Source organism: Entelurus aequoreus, linkage group LG03 (assembly GCF_033978785.1).
Source record: "Entelurus aequoreus isolate RoL-2023_Sb linkage group LG03, RoL_Eaeq_v1.1, whole genome shotgun sequence".
Lineage (NCBI taxonomy): Eukaryota > Metazoa > Chordata > Actinopteri > Syngnathiformes > Syngnathidae > Entelurus > Entelurus aequoreus.
Window position 1 is genome coordinate 24,051,933 of NC_084733.1, and position 14,398 is coordinate 24,066,330.

Consider the following 14,398-nt stretch of genomic DNA (forward strand, 5'->3'; position numbering starts at 1 on the left):
ATATGAGAAAGTTTGTTATTAAGTATATGGTAGGCTGACCATATTCTGAAATCCCAAAAAGAGGACACATATATGCGTGCCAAGGCCGGGACTAGGTGAAAATTTGCCAATGATACTTGAACTTGCTTTATAAATAATATATTTATTTAAATAAAGCATTTTTTCTCCTCTGTTGACAGCAGTGTTGGCGCTAGGAATTTTCAAAATGAGGTCCCAGGGACCCCATCAAGTCATAAAAATGGGGTCCCAGAGTAAATTTTTGGGGTCCCACTTTTTTGTAAGCGTTTTGAAAACAAATGATAAACGTATGCATTGTCCTGTTATATCTCACATTCTATATTGTGTTTTGGAAAAAGGTTGTCATAAACGTTACTTAATTCATTAAAAGAAATAATAAAAAAAGAAGACAAATTTGTATACATATGTAAATGTATTCAGTTCTAAACATTCATTCACTTTCTTCTTTCCTTCATGGATCTGAACTTTACCGCTGCTGGTAGTTTTTTCTATGTTTTTATTTAATAAGTTGTAGGTGTATTTATTTCAGTATAAAAGTGTAAAAAGTGTTTTGCTTGGGTCATGAAATGATGATAATGGTGTGCCAGGGCATACATACATTTTATATTTAACGCTTAAATCTCTGGAGTCTACATCAACTTCAGATCCATTCCTCATTTCAAAATGTTTTAGTTTTTTTTATGTTGTTTTTTTGTTTGTTAGTTTTCCGCCCTTTTTTGTCAAACAAAACTATGTTTTTTTTATGGCAAACACACAAAATATGCAAAATCTTCCACCAAAAATATTTTTCAAAGTGGAATATTTGATGTGACGTAATCGGAACCTTGGATAGGTCAATAATTCATAATAATATTGATTTTGATTCAATATTATGTTTTGAGCAATGACAGTTTGAAAGAAAAAAAAAACAGCTTTGTTTTATTAGTCAACATTGCAACTTTTTCTAAATGACATTTCACATTTAAGCTTTTTTATTTCACTTTTTTTATGTTTTAATTTATTTTAATATTATTTTTAGAATGTGCCGCGGGCCTTTAAAACATTAGCTGTGGGCCGCAAATGGTAAAAAAAAAAAAAAAAATCTGCGTCCTTTCTGATTTCAATGCGTTAAAAAGACACAAAAAGTGCGTTAATGCCAACACTGCTTGACAGTATAACAAAATAAGTCACACTTATATTCTGTAACATTCACAGTTTTGGAAAAAAGTGCAGAGGTAGAAATTCTGATTCTGATTTCATATATATATATATATATATATATATATATATATATATATATATATATATATATATATATATATATATATATATATATATATATGAGGTGGGGGGGTAGGGGGTAGCGGGGGCTGTATATTGTAGGGTCCCAGGAGAGTTAGTGCTGCAAGGGGTTCTGGGTATTTGTTCTGTTGTGTTTATGTTGTGTTACGGTGCGGATGTTCTCCCGAAATGTGTTTGTCATTCTTGTTTGGTGTGGGTTCACAGTGTGGCGCATATTTGTAACAGTGTTAAAGTTGTTTATACTGTCACCCTCAGTGTGACCTGCATGGTTGTTGACCAAGTATGCCTTGCATTCACTTGTGTGTGTGAAAAGCCGTAGATATTATGTGACCGGGCCGGCACGCAAAGGCAGTGCCTTCAAGGCACGCCTCCAATATTGTTGTCTGATTGGAAATCGGGAGAAATTCGGAAGAATGGTTGCCCCGGGAGAATTTCGAGAAATTCGGGAGTCTCCCGGGAAAATCGGGAGGGTTGGCAAGTATGTCAATCAATCCACTCCCTCGCTCTCTCGCCCTCTCTGTCTCTGCCCCTCCCTCATGAATGCGGTTGCGTGCGCACACCTTCACAATTTCTTTTGTTTTTAACTCCTTCTTAACCCTGGACGTACTTTGAAAATACACGCAACCCTGACTCAAAATGCCGGACATTTGAGGCATTTAAGAAATGCAGCACCGCAAAAGAGGACATGTCCGGGAAAAAGAGGACGTATGGTCAGTCTAGTATATGGAATTACCTGTCAATATATTTAATTTAATAAATACAAATAAATATCACATTTGAACTACTAATGCAACCTTTATAAGGTTGTTCATATCAATGTATCTTTTCCAAATGTCTTTTTTTCCCCTTAAGTTTTTCATTAAAAATAATGATAGAAAATGCAATTTCAGTAGAAATTGCACATGAATGCTGAAAAGCCAAAAAAAAAAAAAAAAGAGCTAACAGTGCATTAGCATTAACAAAATATTTGACAATTAGATGTATACTGGCTGCAATATGAGGAAGAAAAGTTAACGTTAGCATGCTAACAGTCAGCATGCGCGAAATAACAAAATATTTGACCCTGGTGTTTATTTTGCCTGTAAAATTAGTTCAAAAGATAGAATGCTAACAGTTAGCATGCGTCAAGTAACAACATATTTGACTGATAGGTGTTTACAATGAAGAAAAAAAGCTAGCATGCTAACTTTTTTTTTTTTGAGTTTGAGTTTGAGTTTATTTCGAACATGCAAGCATACAACATAATACATCACAATTTCCAGTTTCTCTTTTCAACATGTTCGAAAAAGAGTAGAAAGAAGTAGAGCTTATTTAATCCTACCCCTTTTCTTTTACATAACAGTTGCTAAAACTTTTGTTCACTTCCTGTTCTCAATTTATTCACAATATACTCCATAGGTAATCACAATAAAAATAAATAAATAGTAATAATTGGTGAAGTAAGTTACATTTCATATTAAGAGATAAGTAAGATTGTTTTGAGAGTCAAAGAATGGATGAATTAAATAAATTCAGTATTCTAACCATTGTGCATGTAAGTTGCCTTGATACATTCTTCAAATGTTTCTATACTTGACTTAGGTGATCTATATATACAACTTTAACTTGTTAACTAACAGTTAGCATGCATTAAATAACAAAATATTTGACTCTGAGGTGTATGCCTGTAAAATTAGTTCAAAAGATAGAATGTTAAGAGTTAGCATGTGCCAAGTGACAAACTATTTGACTGGTAGGTGTTTACCTTCAATATGAGGAAAAAAAGATAGCACGCTATCTTTAACATGTTAACAGTTAGCATCCATTAAATAACAATTATTACAACAATAACAATTATTTTTACAACAATAACAATTATTTTATCCTGTGGATACATGAATTATCCAGTGGGTATTATTAGGAAAATACAGCCTCAATTGTAAAAAAATAAAATCCAATTAAAAAAAATCTATAAGTGAAGTGAATTATATAGCGCTTTTTCTCTAGTGACTCAATGCGCTTTTACATAGTGAAACCCAATATCTAAGTTACATTTAAACCAGTGTGGGTGGCACTGGGAGCAGGTGGGTAAAGTGTCTTGCCCAAGGACACAACGGCAGTGGATGGTGGAAGCAGGGATTGAACCTGGAACCCTCAAGTTGCTGGCACGGCCACTCTAACAACCGAGCTATACCGCCCCAAATACAAATACAAAAAAACCAAGTGTCAAATATGAAATATGAAAAAATAAAAACGAAGTTTAGGGTTGATTCAGGCTGTCGAATTAATTAGTGTTCAGTTGTAATACCTTAAATCTGCAACACGCAGCTTTCGAGCCACAAGTGGCTCTTTAGCGCCGCCCTAGTGGCTCCCTGGACCTCTTTAGAGATGTGTGAAAATGGAAAAAGATGAAGAAAAAAATATATATTTTGTTTTAATATATTTTCTGTAGGAGAACAAACATGACACAAACCTTCCTAATTGTTTTAAATCCCACTGTTTACATTAAACATGCTTCACTGATGAGAGTATTTGGCGCGCGCCATTTTGTCCTCATTTCGGAAGTCCTTGAACGCACCGTAGTTTGTTTACATGTACAACTTTCCTTGATGCTGCCACAGAAAGACGGGTTTTATGCTACTACCTCTTTGTCTCTATTTGTCCATCAAACGTTTTATGCTGTGCGTGAATCCAAAGGTGAGCTTTGTTGATGTTTATTGACTTGTTTGGAGTGCTAATCAGACATTTGGTCACTGCATGACTGCCAGCTAATCGATGCTAACATGCTATTTATGCTCGCTGTATGTACATAATGCGTCATTATGCCTCCTATTTTAGGTATATTTGAGCTTGTTTTATTTGTAGTTTCCGTTTCCTTCAACTTGAACACACACATCTTTACCTTCGGCCATTCTAAGCCAGTAATTTCCAGGAGTTGTCACACCCTCTGAAAAGCCTCTGTTTTAGTAATGTTTTCCAATGTTGTAAAAATGTGTAGAATAAATATTACATTTCAACATTTCTGTCAACTAAGATTTGCATCAGCCTGCGACACATAGTCATTTTGATAGTAGGCTAAAATAAACACTTACATCATTTGTTGCCTTCATTATAACACTTATATAATGCTTTACATTTTATGCGGCTCCAGACAGATTTTTTGTTGTATTGTTGGTCCTCTTTCAACATTTTGGGTTGCCGACCCCTGCCTTAAGAGATGTTATAGTGATATCAAGGTACTGTATTTTTCGGACTATAAGTCACAGTTTTTTTCATAGTTTGGCCGGGGGTGCGGCTTATACTCAGGAGCAACTTATGTGTGAAATTATTAACACATTACCGTAAAATATCAAATAATATTATTTAGCTCATTCACGTAAGAGACTAGACGTATAAGATTTCATGGGATTTAGCGATTAGGAGTGACAGATTGTTTGGTAAACATATAGCATGTTCTATATGTTATAGTTATTTGAATGACTCTTACCATAATATGTTACGTTAACATACCAGGCACGTTCTCAGTTGGTTATTTATGTGCCATATAACGTACACTTATTCAGCCTGTTGTTCACTATTCTTTATTTATTTTAAATTGCCTTTCAAATGTCTATTCTTGGTGTTGGGTTTTATCAAATACATTTTCCCAAAAAATGCGACTTATACTCCAGTGCGACTTTTGTATGTTTTTTTCCTTTTTTATTATGCATTTTTGGCCGGTGCGACTTATACTCCGGAGCGACTTATACTCTGAAAAATACGGTAGTAGCAGCAATAACAACAGGAACAATTTGACGTATTACAAAATACACATTTATTCATTTTTCATATCAAATAAAATACAAAATATACAGTCATATATCATAAATATTATGTGGATGTAATTTTATTTAATACGTCTTTTACAATGAGGTCCAGCTTCGGTCATGCTGAGTTTGTCCTTCAGAGACAAATACTGCAAAAATGTGGGAAATAGACAGAAAAACATGATTAAAAAGCTCTCAAATGAAACCCAGAATCATCTTCAAGTAAACTTCTGTCTACAAGCTGGTTTCGCTTTCACTCCTTTGTGACGTCACTAGAGGACAGAACCAATGATGGATGATGACCATAAACAGTAGTATTCATGTAACATAGAAATGCGATACAAAAGTCTGTTCTGGCAGCATGAAATGTACACCGGAAAAAGTCAGCTGGTGAGGAAATGTGATAAGACTCGCCTCCCAAGCACACTTCCACCGCTACTTTAATGATGAGAACCTCACTTTTGTTGTATTCAACTTTGACTACCATTACTTATTTTTACATGCAACTTTCTTTTGCACTTCCTTTCATGATACTTTTCTGCCACGTCAAAGTGATTTTGTTTAGGGGTGTCTTGATACAATTTCCGATACTAGTGTGAGTATTGGCCAGTACTGATATCACCTTGAATCATAGTACATTGTTTTATTTGTTTGTAATGTGGCATATTTGATCAAGTGAAATTACACAGAGAACAATGGGAGGTATAACAAACACTAACCTTATGAAAGATTTATGCATAAGAAGTGGAGTGTTCGTTTGTTTTTATGCTGCCCGTTCCAATACCGATCATCCATGAGTGAGATCGACCGATACCAATAACATGAATTAACTGTAAATTTTTCAATTCATTTATGGTGAGCGCTATTACAGTTTAACAGTATTAAAACAATATTTAAACTAGTTTCTAATTGTCTTTATCAGTGTCTAATATGTTCAGCCTTGTCCTACAGTGTTAATGATACCTGATACAGATACTTAAGATTTAAAAAAAAAAAGCAGTTTATTTGCAGTAATGGAAATGATAATTTTTAACTTAGAGGAGCAGCGCTACGCTGTGTGTGGAGACACACAATGAGCTGCTAGCTGCTTGTCAGCCGAGGGACTAAAAATTAAAAATTTTAGCCAGACAGGATCAGCGTTTATGATCGGCATTAAAATGCATTTATCGGCAACGGCGATCACATATTTTTCAACAGAAATTGTCCGATACTGATCGGCACGTGCCTACTTTGTATCTCAAAGTAATATGTAAATATAATTATTTGATACTTGTTTATATTGACAAATGTTGTATTTTAGACTGCAATGAAGGTCACTTATTATGTATGTCTAGCTTGTGTGCTATTGTTGTGTCGCTCCCAAAGTAGCATAAAGCACAACCAACCATGTTTACTTTTTGTAAATGTTTTAACTTAAGCACTCCCCCGCCGCGACCCTGAGAAGGACATGCGTTAGAAAATGCATGGATGGACAAGGAAAGATCAAACTTGTGTGCTTAATGGAGGAAATGTAGGTGTTTATTGGCTGTCCAGCTTTGCACAAGTAAACACGCTGCAGGACTGCTAGTATTGGAGATTTTAGATGCAAGTATCATACTTGCTTTTTATTTATATCAGACCGATATCAATATAGGTGTAGTTTCCTAATGAAGCCTTAGCTTGACGCTCCTCTACTTTCTCTTGCTCACGCTTGCTGTGGCAACAACAAACAAACTCCGGACGCTCCTCTTCGTTTTGTGTAGCGTTTACTTGTGAACTTTCATTCAAAAACGTCAAACAATAACAATGTGGGAAAAAATGTGTCGCAAAATAAAGCGAGTGTGTTACAGTAAGAAAGAGTAAGAAAAAGTATGAATAAGGTAAAAAAAACTGTGTGGCTCGATTCCACCATACTTGACTGCCATAACCCATAATACACTGTGTCCAAACCTAATTACCACACAGATCCTTCCACCATAAATGCAATTAAACAGTTACATATTCTTCACTGTATTAAAGCAGTATAAAATAGTACGTTTCTCGAATTATTCACACAAATGTAATACTTACAATTAAAGTGTGCCTTATAATTACTCTAAGCATGCAATATATAAATGGTTGTATTATTCAAACAAAGTAAATAGTCCCCTTTTAGCTCAATAAACATAAAGTACCTTCCATAAAATGTAAATTAACTTAAATTGCATTTAGGCAGTACAATATACTCCATATACAATATAGTTAACTTATTCTTACACTTTTAACACTAATGATTTTACACTTATAACAATAGAACTGCAGCATAGGAAAGTGGGGCACAGGTTTGCTATAGGTCAGTGGTCCCCCAACCTTTTTGTAACTGCGGACCGGTCAACGCTTGAAAATTTGTCCCACGGACCGGGGGGGGTGGGGTATTGTTGTTTTTTTGTCATAAAAAAATACAATCATGTGTGCTTACGGACTGTATCCCTGCTGACTGTATTGATCTATATTGATATATAATGTAGGAACCAGAAATATTAATAACAAAAAGAAACAACCCTTTTGTGCGAATGAGTGTAAATGGGGGAAGGAGTTTTTGGGGTTGGTGCACTAATTGTAAGTGTATATTGTGTTTTTTATGTTGATTTAATTAAAAAAAATAAAATAAAAAAAATAAAAAATAAACTTTTTTTTTTCTTATGCGGCCCGGTACCAATCGATCCACGGTACCGGTGGTTGGGGACCACTGCTATAGGTGACAGAACCTGTTATTAGTAGTAGTAGTATTATTTGTGACACCAATTATTTTTCTCGCCTTTTTGATCTTGGTTCTATTTTTGCTGTTGTTTAATTAAGATTAATTTAATTTCCATTATTCCTTGTAGTAAAATTCCTTAAGAAATATTTGCCTTAAATCAATGTTGCCTGGCTTTCTGGACTTCGAAGCGGTTCCACCATCCGACACAAAATACACACAGAACCTCGCTGCTGGTAGTCATTAAATAAATAACACCCCTGACTTAGTTCGGTCAAATTAATGTCACCATAATAAATCCAAACCAGCGGCCTCGTAGCGGACCGCCACAGTGCTGATTAAGCGAAGGGAAACACTACATCACGGCCTCACCTTTTTCCTGCTGTCAATGGCCTGCTGCAGCCACAGTAACTCCATGGTCAGGGCGTCTCTATGGAAACGCAAGGCCTCTGGATTGGGAGGAACCTCCTTGGCTGAGCGGTACCGCAGCCGACCTGAAAGACAAAAAAAAATGCTTAAGACGACACATTTGGAAAGGATTTAGGAGAATTTACCTTTATGAGGAGGATGCGATTCCAGACTCATACTTCTCCGGATGGATGTGGAGTCTTGTGTGCTCTTCAGAACCTTGTCACGGATAACATTCTGTCCTGCCTCGGGGGCAGGGCTGCTTTCTAAACACTCCCTTGTTTGTTTGTCACTACCTTGTGCATCTTTCTCTTCTTCTAGATTCTGCAGCAGGGCACAATGCATCCCCGCGTCTGCTCCTTCTGGGTTCTGTAAGGAGGCACTGACGTCTGGTCCTTCAGTTTTACTCGTACGGTGCAGGGGGCCATCCTGGTAATGTGCAGAGGCATGAGAAAGGTACAAGATGGTGGATAAATCTTACTTAATTACAGGTAAAGAAACTTGCAGTGTCCGTGAAGTGGGGGGCGGAGATGATGGTGTCCCTCCACTCTAAATGAGCCAAAGAGCCATCAATCTCTTTCACGACGTCCTCAAAGAGCGTCCGTGCACGACGCAACTCCTCTCTCACCAAATATCCACGAATACACGCCTGTTTGGAGAAGATTGGTTAATTACTGCAACTTTTCTAATTAGCATAGCTAGCTAACAACAACAATGGCCCCATGCTAGCATGTCCGCATATGCATGAAGTCGACGAAAGTAACGTCACGCTATAAAGAAGATATTTACTGCTCCGCAGTTGGTAGGGAGATAAATTACAGAAAAGGGTAATTACCTGAAAAAGGGTAAGTGTCTTTTCAAAGTTACGCCTGTCCATCACTATGGTAACATGACTACGACTACATGTCATAGAGCGGGACGTTTTTGTTGACTTCCGGTGCTAAAAACAAAAACAAATAAAAGCCTGCTATTACATTTGTAACATATTGCAATGGCTATTTCGGTCCACTCTTTGATTTATAGTCGTTAGTAAAATGTACACACATACTGTAAGGTGAAGCACTTCCCAAATGAGAAGAACAAGCTCTCTCATGGGTACGTGGAGTTATATTTTGAAAAAAATGCAAAGGGAAGTGGTAGATAAAGTAATAGCCTGGAAGCAGTTGTCACGCCAAATTTCTTCCCCCTACAAAAACCTTCCCCCATTTACTTCCGGGGCTGCGTCTGTCACGCCAATTTTCTTCCCATTACAAAACCTTCCTATCCCCCATTTACTTCCGGGGTCATTTCCTCTTACGTCATTTCCTCTTACTTATAAAATCAAGAAATAATAATCAAAACAAGTACAGAAACAGTACAAAACAGCGCCGGGGGGTTGTAAACTCAATAAAGTAACTAAAATAGAATGCAAAATATACATATGTAACAAAATGTAAAGCCATAGGCTCACACAAGTTCCGTAAATATTTTAAATTTGGAACACAGCATCATAGTTTTCACAGCTTTTTGGTTGTTGGACGTAGAGAGTGTTTTAAAGTAGAGTTCTAATTCGTTTTTAAAGGCACAAAAAACAAGTTGGGTATAAGCAGCCTCTACATGTCATAGAGCGGGACGCTTTTGTTTACTTCCGGTGCTAAAAACAAAAACAAATAAAAGCCTACCATTACATTTGTAACATATTGCAGTGGCTATTTCGATCCACTCTCTGATTTATTGTCGTTAGTACAATGTACATACGTACTATATAGTGAATTACTTCCCAAACGACGAGAACAAGCTCTCTAATGGGTACGTGGAGTTATATTTTGAAAAAATGCAAAGGGAAGTGGTAGAGAAAGTAATGGCCGGGAAGCAGCAGAGGGGGCAGTAATGCGCCACGAAGGATGCGAACCGCCGCTCAGAGCAATAAGAAAAAGAAAAAGATAGAAGTGATGCAGTGTTTGTATCCTCATTAGATCGTCGCGGCATGGAGCCATATTTCAAAGTTTGTTTCTATTTAAAACTCTGAACAAAATGAGCGCGTCGTCTAACCAGAGGACGTTATTTCAGACGTGGGGTTCGTCTGTGCCTCAAAACACAGTTTTCCCACAGAGTAAAGAAGGAAAGAAAGCCGCCGGTCGGCGCAAGGCAACCCACAGCAACAGTGTCAAGAACGCTCCAACAAACCCACTATGGACCGAGATAGGTCATGGCTCTTTAAGCGCTGTAGAAACTCCTCAAGCTGCATATGAAGACGACGACGACGATGACGTAATGTTGATAGCTGTTACTGAAGCTGAAGAAAGACTCCAACTTGACAATGTCAACTCCTTCCCAAAGGAGGCACCCATATCCTCAATGTCATCAACATGTTATCCAGACTTTCCTGGCTTTGACAGCTCCTCTGCTGCAGTGTGGATCTATCCCATTAACTACCCCGTCAGGGAGTACCAGATGAAAATATCAGAGGCCGCCCTGTTCCAAAACACACTCGTCTGCCTTCCAACTGGCTTGGGGAAGACATTCATTGCGTCTGTTGTTATGTACAACTTCTACCGCTGGTACCCATCCGGGAAGATTGTGTTCATGGCCCCCACCAAGCCCTTGGTGGCACAGCAGATCGAGGCCTGCTACAAAGTGATGGGCATCCCTCAGTCGCACATGGCAGAGCTGACTGGTATGCATGTGTAACACTTACTAAAGATTAGATTTAAGGGAATTTTAGGGGTCGTTGATTGATTGAGACTTTTATTAGTAGATTGCACAGTTCAGTACATATTCTGTACAATTGACCACTAAATGGTAACACCCGAATAAGTTTTTCAACTTGTTTAAGTCCACGTAAATCAATTCATGGTACAAATATATACTATCATCATAATACAGTCATCACACAAGTTAATCATCAGAGTATATACATTGTATTATTTACATTATTTACAATCCGGGGGGTGGGATGAGGAGGGTTTGGTTGATATCAGCACTTCAGTCATCAACAATTGCATCATCAGAGAAATGGGCATTGAAACAGTGTAGGTCTGACTTGGTAGGATATGTACAGCGAGCAGAGAACATAGTGAGTTCAGATAGCATAAGAACAAGTATATACATTAAAAATACATTTGATTATTTAAATTTGGTAATTTACAATCCGGGCAGGTGGGATGTGGAAGGGGGAGGGTGTTAGTCAAGGGTTGAAGTTGCCTGGAGGTGTTGTTTTAGTGCGGTTTTGAAGGAGGATAGAGATGCCCTTTCTTTTACACCTGTTGGGAGCGCATTCCACATTGATGTGGCATAGAAAGAGAATGAGTTAAGACCTTTGTTATATCGGAATCTGGGTTTAACGTGGTTAGTGGAGCTCCCCCTGGTGTTGTGGTTATGGCGGTCATTTACGTTATGGAAGTAGTTTGACATGTACTTCGGTATCAGGGAGGTGTAGCGGATTTTATAGACTAGGTTCAGTGCAATTTGTTTTACTCAGTCCTCCACCCTGGAGGGAAATTACCGCCAAAACTCCACAAACAGTCTATGGTTCTTGCCTGGAAAAGGGTGGAGTGCCGGTTTGGAGAAGAGATCTTGCCCCATGTGAAGGAGTTCAAGTACCTCCAAGTCTTGTTCACGAGTGAGGTGAGAGAGAATCGTGAGATCGATAGGCAGATTCACTTAAAGGATTGAATCCATGTAATGCTTTAAAAAGGCAAATGGATGGCACAAAAAGCCATAAGGCTTGTTTCCATTGTGGCCCATTAAATATTCATCACATTTGATACATTCAATAATAACACACATATAACCTGTAACATGTATATAAAAAATTACATTAAAAAATGAATAAATTATGTAGTATACATGTCAGGTGATTTGAAAAACAATATATACAAAAAATGGGGGGGGGGGGGGTTATATACACTATGTACAGGAATAGTACTACCATGAATTGATTTACGTGGACCCCGACTTACCATGAATTGATTTACGTGGACCCCGACTTAAACAAGTTGAAAAACTTATGCGGGTGTTACCATTTAGTGGTCAATTGTACAGAATATGTACTGTACTGTGCAATCTACTAATAAAAGTTTCAATCAATCAATCAATGACACTATGTACATGACTATGCACATGTTAACTCCAAGAGTGTGCAAAACAGAATGAGAAAATATACACTACCGTTCAAAAGTTTGGGGTCACATTGAAATGTCCTTATTTTTGAAGGAAAAGCACTGTACTTTTCAATGAAGACAACTTTAAACTAGTCTTAACTTTAAAGAAATACACTCTATACATTGCTAATGTGGTAAATGACTATTCTAGCTGCAAATGTCTGGTTTTTGGTGCAATATCTACATAGGTGTATAGAGGCCCATTTCCAGCAACTATCACTCCAGTGTTCTAATGGTACAATGTGTTTGCTCATTGGCTCAGAAGGCTAATTGATGATTAGGAAACCCTTGTGCAATCATGTTCACACATCTGAAAACAGTTTAGCTTGTTACAAAAGCTACAAAACTGACCTTCCTTTGAGCAGATTGAGTTTCTGGAGCATCACATTTGTGGGGTCAATTAAACGCTCAAAATGGCCAGAAAAAGAGAACTTTCATCTGAAACTCGACAGTCTATTCTTGTTCTTAGAAATGAAGGCTATTCCACAAAATTGTTTGGGTGACCCCAAACTTTTGAACGGTAGTGTATATACACCTATAACAACATATAAACCTGTTTGATGCTTCGGAAAGTTGCTTGGGATCAATTTTGGTTCAGATCAGGTAGTTCAAGTACGAGTACAAGCGGTGGAAATGTGACTTGACTCTCGCCAGATCCTTGTAGTTCGCTGAGCTCCACACAAGGATCTGGGACTTCTCAATAGGAGATGTATTTCAGAAGGCGGGGCCTTGTAAAAAAAAAAAAAAATCATTGTATGTGATTGGATAAACCACTTGTCCGTTATCTTGAATGACGTGCTACTTCAACCACTCACATCAAAATCAACCCGTGGCGCTAATGAGAGCGACGTTGGGAAATCCAAAACAGAACAGCCGACATATTGGATAACGACAGAGCGAAAAGTTAGAGAACTTTTACTGAAACAACGCAGCAATGTCAGTAGACGATCTATGTCATTTGTGCAAAGAAAATATGCAGAATCAATGTCAGCACACGACATTGTTGTTTGAATCAAACAGTCGCTTCGGCGCTACGTCACATCTATGAAATCCCGCCCGGCGATCCTGATTGGTTCATTATTTTTTGCTATCTTGAAGGAGTTTGCATTGCCCTCGAGCCCAGATCCTTGTGTGGAGCTCAGCGAACTACAAGGATCTGGTGAGAGTCAGGTTAGTGGAAATTAGTTAAAATAAGATAATCCTTTATTTATCCCACAACGGGGAAATTTACAGCATTACAGCAGCAAAAGGCATAGATTGCAAACAAAAGAATGAAGTACACAATCCATCCATCCAGTTTCTACTGCTTGTCCCTTTTGGGATCGCGGGGGGTGCTGGAGCCTATCTCAGCTGCATTCGGGCGGAAGGCGGGGTACACCCTGGACAAGTCGCCACCTCATCGCAGGGCCAACACAGATAGACAGACAACATTCACACTCACATTCACACATTAGGGCCAATTTTAGTGCTGCCAATCAAAATTAAGTACAAATAAGGTTAAAACAAAAAAATATCCATCCATCCATTTTCTACCACTTGTCTCTTTTGAGGTCGTAGGGGCTGCTGGAGCCTATCTCAGCTGCATTCGGGCGGAAGGCGGCGTACACCCTGGACAATATATACAAGAAAAAAAAATATTGTGTGGGTAGCGGGGGCTCTCTCCTTTAGAGAGAGGGTGAGAAGCTCTGTCATTTGGGAGGAGCTCCTCCACATCGAGGGGAGCCACATCCGGCCGGTAGGAGGCCACGGGGAGGACCCAGGACATGTTGGGGAGATTGTCTCCCAACTGGCTTGGGAATGCCTCTGGATCCCCCAGGAGCAGCTGGATGAAATGGCTGGAGAGAGGGAAGTCTGGGCTTCTCTGCTGAAGCTGCTGTCCACGGGACCCGACCTCAAAAAAAGCGGAAGAACATTGATGGACTCCACAATCAAAATTGGGTTTACTCACGTTCAACGATTCGCAAGAATAAAAACCATTTTCTGCGAGTAAAAAATCGATTCGACCGTATAAAATACATTTTCTGCGAGTAAAAAATCGAATCGCTCGT

At 38.3% G+C, this 14,398-nt stretch overlaps 2 protein-coding genes across 4 annotated transcripts in view; one reads left to right on the forward strand and one right to left on the reverse strand.

The window, feature by feature from the left end:
• Positions 1–5,077: 5,077 nt before the first annotated feature.
• iqcc (IQ motif containing C) lies at positions 5,078–9,425 on the reverse strand. 2 transcript variants are annotated; one of them, XM_062041517.1, is made up of 6 exons: positions 9,257–9,425; positions 9,044–9,148; positions 8,714–8,857; positions 8,355–8,637; positions 8,173–8,294; positions 5,078–5,233 (listed from the first exon to the last, which is right to left on the reverse strand). In XM_062041517.1, exons 1-6 carry the CDS (start codon positions 9,299–9,301, stop codon positions 5,165–5,167), a joined length of 768 nt encoding a protein of 255 aa, XP_061897501.1. In that variant the 5' UTR covers positions 9,302–9,425; the 3' UTR covers positions 5,078–5,164. The 2 variants fall into 2 exon arrangements, with proteins under 2 accessions (XP_061897501.1, XP_061897502.1); XM_062041518.1 differs by having other exon boundaries at positions 9,253–9,271.
• fancm (FA complementation group M) overlaps positions 8,513–14,398 on the forward strand; it is a 79,201-nt gene continuing 73,315 nt past the window's right edge. Inside the window, exon 1 of one of the 2 annotated variants that reach the window (XM_062041515.1) lies at positions 8,513–8,664. Coding sequence is in view for 1 of the 2 variants with exons in the window: in XM_062041513.1 (XP_061897497.1) it covers positions 10,222–10,864 (643 nt within the window). In the remaining variant the exon portion in view is untranslated. Of the gene's footprint in view, positions 8,665–10,056; positions 10,865–14,398 lie in introns of those variants that run through there. The other variant, XM_062041513.1, reaches the window with a different exon arrangement.